The 13155-nt window shown below is 48.9% G+C and overlaps 1 protein-coding gene across 1 annotated transcript in view; it reads left to right on the forward strand.

Annotated features, from left to right (window-relative positions):
* Positions 1-12640, forward strand: part of Uroc1 (urocanate hydratase 1) — a 31069-nt gene extending 18429 nt beyond the window's left edge. Inside the window, exons 16-20 of the mRNA XM_041640786.1 lie at positions 3911-4009; positions 6019-6118; positions 7532-7613; positions 9979-10078; positions 12076-12640. Of these exons, the coding sequence (XP_041496720.1) occupies positions 3911-4009; positions 6019-6118; positions 7532-7613; positions 9979-10078; positions 12076-12216 (522 nt within the window). The 3' untranslated portion in view covers positions 12217-12640. The remainder of the gene's footprint in view (positions 1-3910; positions 4010-6018; positions 6119-7531; positions 7614-9978; positions 10079-12075) is intronic.
* Positions 12641-13155: the final 515 nt, after the last annotated feature.

A 13155-nucleotide genomic window follows, 5' to 3' on the forward strand; every position in this document is an offset into this window, starting at 1 on the left:
GATGGTGGGGCCAGCTGCATAGCACTGTGAGGTGGTTCATGCCACTAAGCAGCTTGCTAAACATTATTAAAGCAGTCAAATTTATGTCATATGCATATCTTAGCTAGGGTTCCTATTGTTGTGATGAAACACAGCCTGGAGGCAAGAGATGATGTAGAGGCCATGGAGGGGTGCTGCTTATTGACTTGTTCATCATAGCTTGCTTAGCCTGCTTGCTCATAGAGCTCAGGACCACCAGCCCAGAGATAGCACCACCCACAATGGGTTGGGTCCTTCCCCATCAATCACTAAGAAAATGCCCTACTTCTGGATTTTATGAAAGCATTTTCTCAGCTGAAACTCACCCCTTTCAGATAGTTATAGCTTGTGTCAAGTTGACACAAAACTAGCCAGGACAGTGTATTTTACTGATTTTTTTTTAATGGAGAGGATAAGAAGGGTGGCTTGGGGCTCTGAAGCAGCTAACAAGGTCATCCTTCATCCAGTCACTCCACAGTTTCTGGAGTTCCTGCGGGAGATGAGAGCTCAGGCACCTGAGCTGGTTCTGTGGCACTCCCAAATAAATGCCCTGGGTGAGTGGCTCAACCCCTATCTATGACATGGAGGTAGTGATGCTGGCTTGCAGTGGGCCTCTGTGATCCCCCCCACCACACACACAGCTCTGTCAGTCCCAGAACTGAGCACGTAAGTGAAGGACATCACCTGTAGGAGAACGGATGGTTGATCAGAATGGTGTCTAATGACAGAAAACAGCCAGCAGGCCCAGGTTAGAGATGATGGGAGGACTGTGGAAATTAAATGAAGAAGGAACATTTGGTCCACACATGACTTTGCTCACCAGCAGGTCCCTGGCCAGAGGTCTCAGGGCCAGAAGGAAACTGTCCCCATCAGGGCCCATCCCATCCTAGGGCTATATTTTGCATGTGTGTCTCCATGAAACCCCCATGTGCCACCCTTGGTCTCTATGACTCACTTCCAAGCCAGGGAGCCTGGGGCTGGGGACAGAGTAGAGGGAGTGCTGCAGACAGAATACAGAAGCCATCCAGAGAGGCCGGAGGAGAGGAGGCAGAGCTGGCAGCAGGGATGCCGCTGTCTGGGACTGCTATAAGGGGTGGGTTCAAAGTCAGCTGCACATGTCACAGGCCAGCAAGCAGAACGCGATGTCCACCTTTGATGGAAGTGAACTTTCTCTTGAAAGCTGGCAATTCTTTTTATCTATGACGTTCTTGATAAACTAGGCAGTTGTGTTTACTGTCCTTCTCAGTGCCTTGACCAGAAGCAACTGGAGAAACAACATTTATTATGGTTCATTGTTTCACAGCCGGGAAGCTATAGAGACAGGAATTCCAGGCAGCTGGCCACACTGTATCCACTGCCAGAGGCAGAGGAAGATCGCTCAGCTTGCTTCCTGCTTTTTGTAGTCAAGAAGATGGTGCTGCTCATCTTAGAAGTCTGCCTTCCTCAGTTAGCCTTTCCTAAACTCCTCCTAGCGTGCTACCGATGTGTTTCCACGGTCATTATAAATTCAGTCAGATTCACAATGAAGATTAACTACCACAAGCCATTTTATACCAGTTCTTCCTCATTTCCCCCAAGAAATCTGAACACCTCACAGCACGGACTCACACTTGCAGGTTAAAACAGACAGACAAACAAACAAACAAAAACCTAGAAGGCATCTGTAGTAACTAAAGCCATTTGCATTTGCTAGACCCCGTGAGGTTACTGACCCCACTGCCTGGGCTAACTCTGAACTCAGTAAGACTTTAGTGTCCACGTCGCCTATCCTTGCCACCTTTTGCAGTTTTGGCCAGATCCCCAGGGAGGAGGGGAAAACATGCAGCACTTTCTTTAGAGACACTGTGGTTTTACAGCCAGACACTACCAACATTTGGGGAGGAGGCATTTTTTTTAAATTGCAGCAAGACATATATAAATATGCATAAATCTTATGATCCTCAAACCTTTTTCAGGGTACAGTTCTAGTGTGTGAAGCCCATTCAGAGATGTCCTGCTGCCCTTGCCATCCATTTCCAGAACTTTCTCATCTTTCACCTAAAACTCTGTTTCTAGTAAACACTAACCTCCCTCCCCAGCCCTAGGAGGCCCCCTTAAGAGCAGACAGGGCAGTACTTGTCTATCCCGATAGGCAGGTTCCAGCTGGCATGTCTCAAGGGCGTTCTGTGCAGTTTGAGCGAGAATCTTCTGTCTTCCCAAGACTACAATGTTACAGTTTTCCCTCTATATCTGAAGTGGGGGGGGTTGGTTTCCAGATACTGATGGATACCACAACCCACTCAGATCCTTGGTACACGCGACCTTGCGTTGGCCCAGAACCTACACAGGCCCTCCACATGCCTTACTTCTGGATGAATTTTTAGATCTAAGACAAAATAGAAGCAATGTAACATTAAATATTGAGTCACTTAGGGAATATCCACAAGAAAAAAGCTCATGCACATTCAATATAAGTGGGATGTTTTTCCCTAAATATCCTTTTTTTTCTTTCATATGTATATGTGTGGCATGCATGTGTGTGTATGCATGTTTGCTTGTATGGGAACATGTGTGTGCTGATTCATGTGCTTGTATGTCTGTGTTTGAAGCCAGAGGTTGACACTGAGTGTCATCCTTGACTACTCTCCACTTATTTACTGAGGCAAGGACTCTTGCTGAACCTAGAACTTTCTGTCTAGCTAGCTAGGCTGCTCCAGGGATTCCATCTCAGCCTATCGAGTACTGAGATTACAGGTGGATTGCCCAGCTTTTCATGGGTGCTGGGGATCTGAACTCTGGTCTTTATACCTTCATTTAAAAAAACATTTTATGCACTGTAGTATCTCCCCTAACCCTTTCCTGAAATTTTTAAAATATGAGATCTTACTGTGCGGCCCTGGCTGTCCTGGAACTCACTCTATATCCCAGACTAACCTCAAACTCACAGAAATTGACTTGCTTCTGCTTCCTGAGTGCTGGGATGAAAGGCATGTGCCATCAGACCCAGACTTCCTGAACATTCTTGATGGGCAGCTGGTTGAATCTGCAGGGGCAGAAGCTCTAATCCAGGCTCTCTTCCATCACATGGACAGACCACCTGTCCGTGCTTCAGCTACCATACACCTGTGTTGTTTTCACTGCTTGCTCTTGTGAATAATGCCACCGTACTCATGGCTTTGCAGACACCTATATGGTTCTAGATTAATCTCTATTTGCTCCACACACCAAAATTACCTGCAGCCACTGCAAGCAGCATCCTGGTTGAGAGCCATGGGGCCAAGAAATGACTCCCTTTCGTCTCTGGAAGCTCACTGGCATTCCCTCACAGAGGCGCAGCGCAAGTGCATGAGATCCAAGTGCCGACCTATAGGGAGGTTACCCATCTGTCTGAGTCTGTTTCCTCATCCGTGTGATCAAGCTTGTGACAAGAAAGCAGTATCTTCTTGGGGACTCAGCTGTGGACTGTGGGGTCAGTACTCTCAGTAAGTCAGGCTGGATCAAGTCTCACATTGGTGGTCCTGATGTGAAAGAGGCTCAAAGGGGGCAGGGTCCACAATAGGAATCCTGCATGGTACACGTGGAGTCAGTCTCTGGGCGCCTTCAGGAATGGACCATAAGGAAAAGGACATAGAAGAGAATGAGGTGGCCCTGACCTCAAGAAAAGTCAATGTGTGGGCATGCATTGCCTACCAACGTGGTGTATAATGGGCTTCATGAGAGAGGTGCGCAAGAGTCCCATACTTTAGCATTTCCATGCATTTCGGGGTCCTCTGAGCTCTCCCTAGAAGGGCCAGCAGGCTGGAGTTGGCCAGGTAACAGGACTATAGTATCTCTCACATCTTTCCATATCGCTAGCTGGGATGCTTGCTTTTGGCTGGGGCGGGGGAGGGCTTTCTCATTCTCTCCTCTGCAGGTGGTGGGCTCCCAGGCGAGGATCCTGTACTCAGACCAGAAAGGACGTGTGGCCATTGCTGTGGCCATCAACCAGGCCATCGCCAGTGGGAAGATCAAGGTGAGTGAGATAGCCTGTGGGGCTTCAAGGAGGCTTCACAGACACCTTTTCACCCAGTCTCTGCTTGGGGGCTTCTCATCTCGGACCTCCTGCTCACACTCAAGTCTGTCCTCCCCACCTCTTCAACCTTCTGAGAAAGCTGCTTCCACCAGCACCCTGACCTAGTAGCAGGGAGCTTTCACCCTCCCCTGGCTGAGTTCCCTGGTAGGGGTACTGGTTCCCTGAAGGCCTTGGACTTGGTGGAGCAGATAAGCAGAGGGGCCTAGATAAGAGCTGCCTTGGGAACCAGTTCCTGCTTGAGAGGCAAGGGGGAGGGAAGGAGAGCACAGAGGGCCTAACATCCCCCCAGAACCCCAACCCTGATCATATGTCATTGTGGCTAGGGAACTAGTGAGCAGGCTTGTTCAAACACAAGCCCCGACAGTGTTTCTTTTGCTGTGACCTGGGCAAGTCAGGTTACTCTGACCCAGAGTTTCTCTATTCTGTAGGAAGAATAGCATGCTGATAGCCCCCACGTAAGTGTGAGGATCAAATGAGTCACAGTCCACAAAAATAATTCTGCACATCTTTTCCGAATGACCTTGTTCAAACCGTGACAAATGTCCCCAGGTTTGCTTACTTTCCTCTCTCCTTTGGGGACCCAGAACCCTGAGCTCGTGCACTAAAGTCCTTTGCTCCTTTCCTTCTTGTTTTGGGGATTGTGTCCTGTTCCTGGTGGCATTGCTCTGTCAGAAGTACTGGGAGTGTCACTCAGAGGTGAAGGTGAACTAAAGAAAGGCTGAGGTGTGGAAGGCCCAGAGTGTCACCACAGCAAGAACAACATCCTGAGCTCTTTGGGATGCTTCCTAGAAGTCCACTGGAGGGGGTGCTGCTGAGAAGTCCCTGCTCACACCCAAGATAGCACTCTCCCACTTTTGTTCACTGGACAAGGTTTGATAGTTCTACTGTGCTGGTGCCTTTTGAGGGACACAGCAGAGGGTATGATGGGCAAAGTTCCAGCTTGGAGCTGCTGTAATAAAGAGAGATGATACCTAGCTGCAGGTATGAGCTAGGGGATGCTTACCTAACTGCAGGTATGAGCTAGGAGGTGTTTACAGGTGTATTGAAGCATGGGAAAACATGAGCCAGGTGGTAAGTTGAAGATACATGGTTGGTCAGGACAGGCCTTCCTGAAGTTCTGGCATTCAGCTGAACCCTGAATGACCAGAGGTGCCGGAAAACAATTCCACGGCAGAGATGAAGTCATAGGCACAGCATGGCCTGCTCACAGAAGGCAAGGGCAGCTGGGGGTTTCTGAGTTTCATGGTGTCCTCAAGCCTCCCAGCATGTTGCATCATATTTGGTGAGCCTCTAAATTTCCAAGAACCACTGTCAATGGTTGGGAAGGCTAGCTGCATCTCTGAAGTAGAGCAGTGCTATCAGGAGCAGACATATCTCACTGTCATAAAAAAAGCCTTATATAATTACAACATCTTAAATGACATGTTCTGTATGTCTCTGAAATGTTTGAAGGTCACCTATCTATCTAAAATATATGTTTGACTTTGAAAACATACCTAACATGACTACAAGTTTGATTGTTTTTTTTTTTGGTAAGGATACAAGTTTGATTGTTATAGATAACTAATTACTAACCTACATTTCTTAACTATCCTAAATAGTTTGTAATAATTTTCAAGAGCTAGAACTTTACATTTTAAAATGAGCTGCATAGGTACAAGATATTATACAAAAGTAAAAACATATATACAGTATGTTATAACAAAAACAACCTTAAATTTATATCAATATATAAAAATCCATACCAAGGTAAAATATTAGTAGTTGCTTTTTAGTTTAAAAGTAGATGCAATAATCTACCCTTTAATCCTCTCATTTCTAAGACTGGGTCTATTTTCAAGGGGAAAGAATCCAAATGGTGTCTGGAGTGGCCCCATTCTCATCCTCTGCCTCGTGCCAACAAGCCTGGTAGACACTACTGATGATATGCCCTTCCCTGTCCCCTACAGGCCCCAGTGGTCCTGAGCCGTGACCACCATGATGTGAGTGGGACTGACAGCCCCTTCAGGGAGACTTCAAATATTTATGACGGTTCTGCCTTCTGTGCAGGTGAGGAAAATGAAAGCATCATTGTCCCTTAGCATTAGCCAGCCAAGGAGATGCACATCCTTAGTCCCAACACCTCTGGCAGCTCAGCGGCACAGGGAGCTTGAGCTTAAGAATTAGAAGCAGTAGCTTCTGATTAGTAGCTGGGTGGTGCTGGTGCACGCCTTTAATCCCAGCACTTGGGAGGCAGAGGCAGGCAGATCTTTGTGAATCTGAGGCCACCATGGTCTACGGAGTGAGTTCCAGGACAGGTTCCAAAGGCACACAGAGAAATCTGTCTCGAAAAAGCAATAATAATAATAATAATAATAATAATAGAAGCAACCTGGGTAACATAGAGAGATTTCATCTCAAAGGAGGAATTAGATTTCCTGTCTTCTAGATAACAGGCTGTATGCTCTTTTCCTTCCTCCTCCTCCTCTTCCTCACCCAGCACCAGGGAGAGCTTAGGTTCCCTGATCTCTGTGAGAACTAGGGTGGAGGGAAGGGAAAGTGGATAAAGAGCTACAAGAGGAAGCTGCAGTCTTATGCCTGTGTCTCCAGGGTGGCAAAGTGGCAACAGTCACTGACCTCCTCGCACCTGTCCTCAGCATGCTAGATGCTTAGAAGGCAACCAGCTGGGGCCTTGCTTCCCTTGGGTGCCTGGTTCCATAGTTGGCTGGGTACATGGCTGCTGTGTAATGCTGGGCTTGTCCCTGGTGCAGCAAAGGAACTGAGGAGATAAGAGGTGCTAGCTAATTACCTGTAGCCCATGCCCATGGGGAAGCACTGGCACCACGGCCAAAACAACAAAGGAAGCCAGAGGTTCTTCATCGGGAAACTCATACAGGTTCATATAGAAAGACACCTCACAATTAAGCATACTCAGATGGAGCCCTTGCAGCTTTATACATGGCCCACTCCAAAAGAAAAATGTTGGCTAGGAATATCTCCTGGGTAGAATAGTGTGATAATAAACAAATTTCTCTCTAAGTCATCTAAAAGACTGAGCCATCTGAAGTCATCTAAAACTTCTGGGTTTCTCTGGAGAGTCCTATCTGAAGCAAAAGTACTACTTAGTGGAGGGCTGACAGACAGTACTTAAAGGGGCAGCACACCCACTGTGCAAAGGTGATCTCATGTCAAATACCTGCCCAACAGCCAACATGGGGCCCTTGCTTCTCTGATGGAGTCAAGAAGCATCATTCATTTGCAATGCCTGCCCTAGGCATGAATGGGCATTTAGTGCAAGATGGATAATAGGTATGACGGGCTCCATCCGTTTCTCTTGCTTCCTGTTTCCAGATTCCCCTGTCTCTGTTCCCCATTTGTCCCCTGTCACACTGTTTTGCAGTCCCAAGAAGCAGCATGAGTCTGTCTGGCCCCCAGACCACCTAGTGCAAGGAATGATGGATCATGTTTGCCCTGTTTCTACAGACATGGCTGTGCAGAACTTCGTGGGAGATGCCTGTCGTGGTGCCACCTGGGTTGCTCTTCACAATGGAGGGGGTGTGGGCTGGTAAGAAGGCATCAGAGAGCTGGCTGTGGGCTGGTGTGGAGACTGTGGGGACCTCTTGGGACAGAGACAGGTCCAGGGGCCTGAGGTTCTTGACTTAGATCTCTGGCCATTTTTCTATTGAGGGTTTTATGCAAATGCAGTCCTCATGCGAACTGGGAACCAGAGGGTCAGTATGTTGGGGTGTGGAGGATGGAGGAACAGAGAGGGAGACTTCTATAAAGTAACTCCAGCAGTTTGGCCCAAACCTGTCATATAGGAATCAAAGGCTAGCATGAGCAACAGCCGTGTTCGTTTCTACATTCCAATTCCCACCATAACTATTTAATTTGAAAGAGTGGGAGCCCATGGCTGCCAGGACAGCAGGTTGTAGGCTCCCCGCTCTCCCCAGCTCACAGTTATGTTCACTCAGGTCCCTTTCCAGCCAGCACTAGGGCAGGGTCATTAAGGACTCTGTGATGACCTCCGTGTTAGTCATTGTTCTTGCCTGTAACAAAAGTGGTCTCTAGCTTGTACAGTGGAAAGGTTTATCTGATTCACGGCTTCACAGTCCATGGTCAGTCGGCCACACTGTTTTAGGCAGCACAGCATGGCAGGAGCCTCTAGGGGTGGGAATAGAGCCATTCATCCATGACAGGGAAAAGAAGAAACTGGGATCCCATGTGGTCCTGCAAGGGTCCTTCCTCAGTGATCTGAAGACCTCCCATGAAGCCCCACCACGGCCCTCGAGTGAACATTGAAAATCCGGACTGTGGGGTTTCATTCTGATTGGCATTGGCTGTTCCTCTCCTGCCGAGAGTATTAACTCAGGTTCATCAGACACAGATGATGCAGCATCATTTGCTGACCCCTTTCGATGTTCCCTCTCACAGAATCAAAGAAAGGACACAGGCTTTTAACGATGAGGAGACTGGGGCCCAGACGACTTGCCTCTGCTTGGGAAGTTTCCTGTCTGGGATCCCCTGAGCAGGCTAAAACTGGAGCCCTGGCTGCTATGGTCTCAGAGAGGGAGAAGACCAGAGCCAGTATGAGCTGGATCCAGGCCAGCCTTTGTCCTGAAGAGCCAATTCCTCCCATTAACCAGCTCTCCAGAGTATTCAGATGACCCGCTTGGCCTCATGCCCACCAAGGCTGGAATTCCAAGCTGCAGCCCTGTCAGGTGGCTTTAATTAATGGAAAATGTGACCATAGTGCACATCCTAGCTGGAGAACAGCACAGACAAGAGCTCCCTGGTTGTGGGGTGCATGGGAGGGGACAACTGTGACTCTGACAGAGGCTGAAATTTGTGCAAAACCTCACAAGACAAAAGCAGCAGGCGGGCTAGGGATTCACTAGGGAGGATGAGGGAAGTCCTGGGTTCTAGCACTATTGCATAAAGGGTTGAGGAAAGGGTTGAGGAAGGTGCTCTCAGTTGTTGCTTCTCCAAGGACAAGTCACACCCAGTTCTGTGGCTTTGGTTTCTTCCTCATTTGGCAGGAATCTGTGTGTGAGCTGTTTGTCCTCAGGCTTCTTGACTTGCTTCTTCCCTTCCTGGGCGGTCTCCTGTCGACAGGTTCTTCTCTGTGCAGGGTCACCTCCCATAGCTGTGTCAATTGTAGGGCACGCCATGACCTCAGCCTCCTCACTGTTGCTCTTTTGGAGTATCTGCTTAGCCACTGCCTTTGTGCCGTGTGTCCATTGGTCATGCTTAGTGAGAACAAGAGTTGGCTGCAGCTCCCTGTGCTCCCGGATGTGTCCATTTGGCCAAGTTACTGAGGACAAGGCCATTTGGCCAAGTCGCTGAGTGGGAGAGATTGTACCTTCGCAAAGGCTTCTCTAGGCTCTTTCTATAGGAAAGGATTGCAAGGGGGTAGACTTCATATAAGAGATCAGGTAAGTTAACACAGGCAGTCTCGGGGCAGTCAGTGAGTCTGGGTAACTGGCAGCCCACCTGTGGCATGGCATCTTGTGTGCCAAGCAGCCTTCCTGTGTGCCCATACACTCTTTATGGCCACTTCAGAGGGTCCTGAGAAGCAACCTCCCTCCCTTCTCGGAGCACTTGTCTAGCATGTACAAAACCCTGGGTACAATGAGAATGATTGCTTCCCATCCCAGTGGACAAACAGGCATTGAGCAGACCGTGACATAGAGAAGGTCTTGGAAGTATACATGAAGTAGACCAGACCAGCTCAGAAGCATAACTGGCTGAGAAGCCAGGATGTTGCCACTCTGTTCTGCTGACCACATGGCTCTGTGAAGTAGAGGCCAATGGGACAAGGCTCCCTGAAAGCTGATATCTTCTCAGGTCAATGCCTATAACCTTACATGATGTTTGCACTAAGCAATTCTACACAGGGAGTGAGCCGGGAACCCCTTTGTCTCTTGCAGGGGTGAGGTGATCAATGGTGGATTTGGCCTCGTGCTAGATGGGACCTCACAGGCTGAGCAGAAAGCCAGGATGATGCTCAGCTGGGATGTCTCCAACGGTGTAAGTCCCCCAGAACTCCTCAGCTTCTTGCTCCCCCTTCTTCTCCGTGGCTCCGCCTCCAGGTTGGAAGTCTGGGCTGCAATTCTGGCCCTTCCCCAGTAAGAGCCTTTACTCCCTTTTCAGACTTTCCAGGGCTCCCTCTTTCTTAAGGATTTATTTATTTTTATTTGATGTTATGTATATGAGTGTGTCTGCATATTTGTACATTATGTGTGTGCCTGGAGCCCTCAGAGGTCAGAAAAGGGCATCAGGTCCTATAGAAGGAGAGATACTGATGGTTGTGAGCCATGGTGTGGGTGCTGGGAATTGAACCTAGGTGCTGTAGAAGAGCAGCTAGTGCTCTTAACTGCTGAGCCATCTCTCCAGCCCCCAGGGTTCCCTTTGCACCACCCCTTCCCAACTGTTTCCACACATTCCTTTGGGTCTCCTTGTCTCTGGTCTTGCCCTGAAGTCTAGCTTCTATAAATGCAGCTGGACCCTGGCAGGCTCAGCCCTTCCACTGAAGCTCCCCCTACACTGGTGTTGAGGCTTCACTCTTTGGGGACTGGAATGGAACTAAGGGCCTCAGGCATGATGAGCTCTGTCATTTTGCTGTGCCCTGGCCTCATGATCTTCCTCTTAAGGCCCATTGTTGGAAGAGGTTTTTGTCCGGCCCGGTCCCATAATAAACACACAGAAACTATATCATTTGCAATACTGTTTGGCCAATAGCTTAAGTGTCTTTTTAGCCAGATTATATCTTAATTTAACCCATTTCTATTATTTTATACTTTACCACAAGGCTCGTCATTTACCGGCAAGATTCCAGCATGTCTATCTTTGGCAGATGGCTACATGGCTTCTCACTGACTCCCATAACATACTTACATACATATATATACACATATATGTATACACACACACACACACACACACACACACACACACACACACACATCTTCCAGCCTGGCTATATTCTGTTAAGCCATTGACTGAAAGTAGCTGGCTTCTTTATTAACCAATGGCAATAAAACATATTCACAGCATACATCATTCCCACATCAGTCATATTTCCCTGCTTTGTATTGCTGTTCCTTTTTGCTGCCTGGGTGGCTGTTGCCCATGTCAGGCAGGTTCTGTACCACAGCTACGCCAGCCCTCACTGTCACCTTCGAAGGCAGCCAATGAGCACATTTCTGAAGCTCGATGGGCCTTTCATCCTGCTACTATGATCCATCTTTGCAGTAACAGCATCTGGGGAGAGGGGTCAGATTCCTCTCCCAAACCACGTCACAGGCAGCCCAGAAGGGTTGACCTGAGGTCAGAGGTCAGGTAACAATGAGGAAAGGTATATAGGGTATGAGCAAACCGCAGAGGGATTCCAGAGCAAAGGACCAAAGTGAAGACAGTAGCTCTAAATGACTGAGGTTGTACCCAGAGGCAGGGGGGAAAGGGAAGGGGCTTCTGGTAGGGCCACTCACCAGGAACCATTAAGCTTTAGCACTTCAAAAAGTTGGGGGTCTACATCCTGACACTAGAAGTTAGAGTAAGTCTTGATGGGGCTTCCTCCAGGAGACCTCACTATCAGTGGTGTAGATATAGGCCGAAGGAGGCTTAGAGACGGTGGGTGGCAGATAGATGGGGAGGTGCCATAGTCACCACTTAGGACAGCCCAGGTATAAGAAAGGAAGTGGGCTAGGGAGGGATCGTGTAGCTGATGGTGAGGGTTCTGAAAGGGGAAAGGATGGGTAACTTGTTCTACCCAGGGGGGTGTCCTCTATAAAGGCCAGGTCGTTCTTAGAGGTGGGAAGAGAGCTGGCCAGAATAATAACTGGTTTCAGATTGAAAAGAGGGTAAATTAGTTAGTTGTTACAGATAAGAGAACAGGGATTCTGAGCCTAGCAGCTACAAAGGAGGTTCTGAAATCCCCGGGCAGAGGGCACAAAGTTTGGGAGCCAGGATACCAAGTGGAGAGCCCAGTGATGTTGATAGATATGCTTTGTCCTTGGCTTCTGCAGGTGGCTCGGCGTTGCTGGTCTGGGAACCCCAAGGCCTATGAGATCATCTGCCAGACAATGCAGGAGAACAGTGGTCTAGTGGTGACACTTCCCCACGAGGTCGCAGATGAGCAAGTGCTACAGCAGGCCCTGCGGCACTGAGAAGAGCTGAGATCCTCTTGATGTCCCCCTTCCCTCTGCCCTCCCCTCTCAGATCACTGCCCCCCCACTACATCCCAGCCTAGTGTTCCTAGTGTCCCACACAGTGAGCCACAGTAGCCTATCAAGGTGGAAGCACTTGTCTTTGACCAGTGGCTTGAGAGCTTTGCGACGGAGGGCGTTGTCTCGCTTATGTGAAGGTCCTTACACCTGAGGTAGAGTGGACTCCAGCTTGGATGGGAAGAAACCTCGAATGCTGACTAAGCTGGCCACAGTTTCCCGGGACTCTCTGTGACATTCTCGGAGTGCTGTTCAGTCTCCTGTCCAACACTGTCCCTACAGCGTTCTCCTAGCCATCCGCCCATCCCATCCACTAGGTCCTTGATGCTGAGTAAGGGGGGACAGGCAGGAAATAAAAAATAAAGTAGAGGCAAGTGTGTGTCTTAAACTGGGCAAGGGGAGTGGGTAGCGCCGTGTCTGAGCAAGGTGGCCAGGTACTGGGACATGTGGAGAGATGACACTTTCCAGGCCAGCTGTGTGAATCTGAAAAACAGAACCAACCACTTCTTGAGGTTCCTGGGTGTCTGTTTGGGATCTGGAATCCTGCAGGAGTTGCATTGGCTTAATTGGCTTAAAGCTGGAATCTTACACCCTTCTCAGAATGACCAACCAGTTCTACACCTGGCTTGCCTCTGGAGCAGGGGCCCTGGCAAAGAGAATTGGGTAGCTGTGCTTCCTTGGGCCTTCCTCTAGAAGTTACTACTACTTTATAGTGCCTCCTACCTACCCCAAACCTCAGCTTTCAGGGCCCCTCCCACCACCCTGTTGCCCTGTGCCCTCTCTTCAACCTTCATCAAGCCAGATCTCCTGCTGTGGGTACCATAGGCTTGTTGTCCCCTAAGCTGAACCAGAGCTAAGAGAAAAACCCAAAGGTGGATGAGA

The sequence above is a fragment of the Microtus oregoni genome, unplaced genomic scaffold, assembly GCF_018167655.1.
Source record: "Microtus oregoni isolate MIOR12 unplaced genomic scaffold, Mior012 000002F_ref0000024, whole genome shotgun sequence".
NCBI lineage: Eukaryota > Metazoa > Chordata > Mammalia > Rodentia > Cricetidae > Microtus > Microtus oregoni.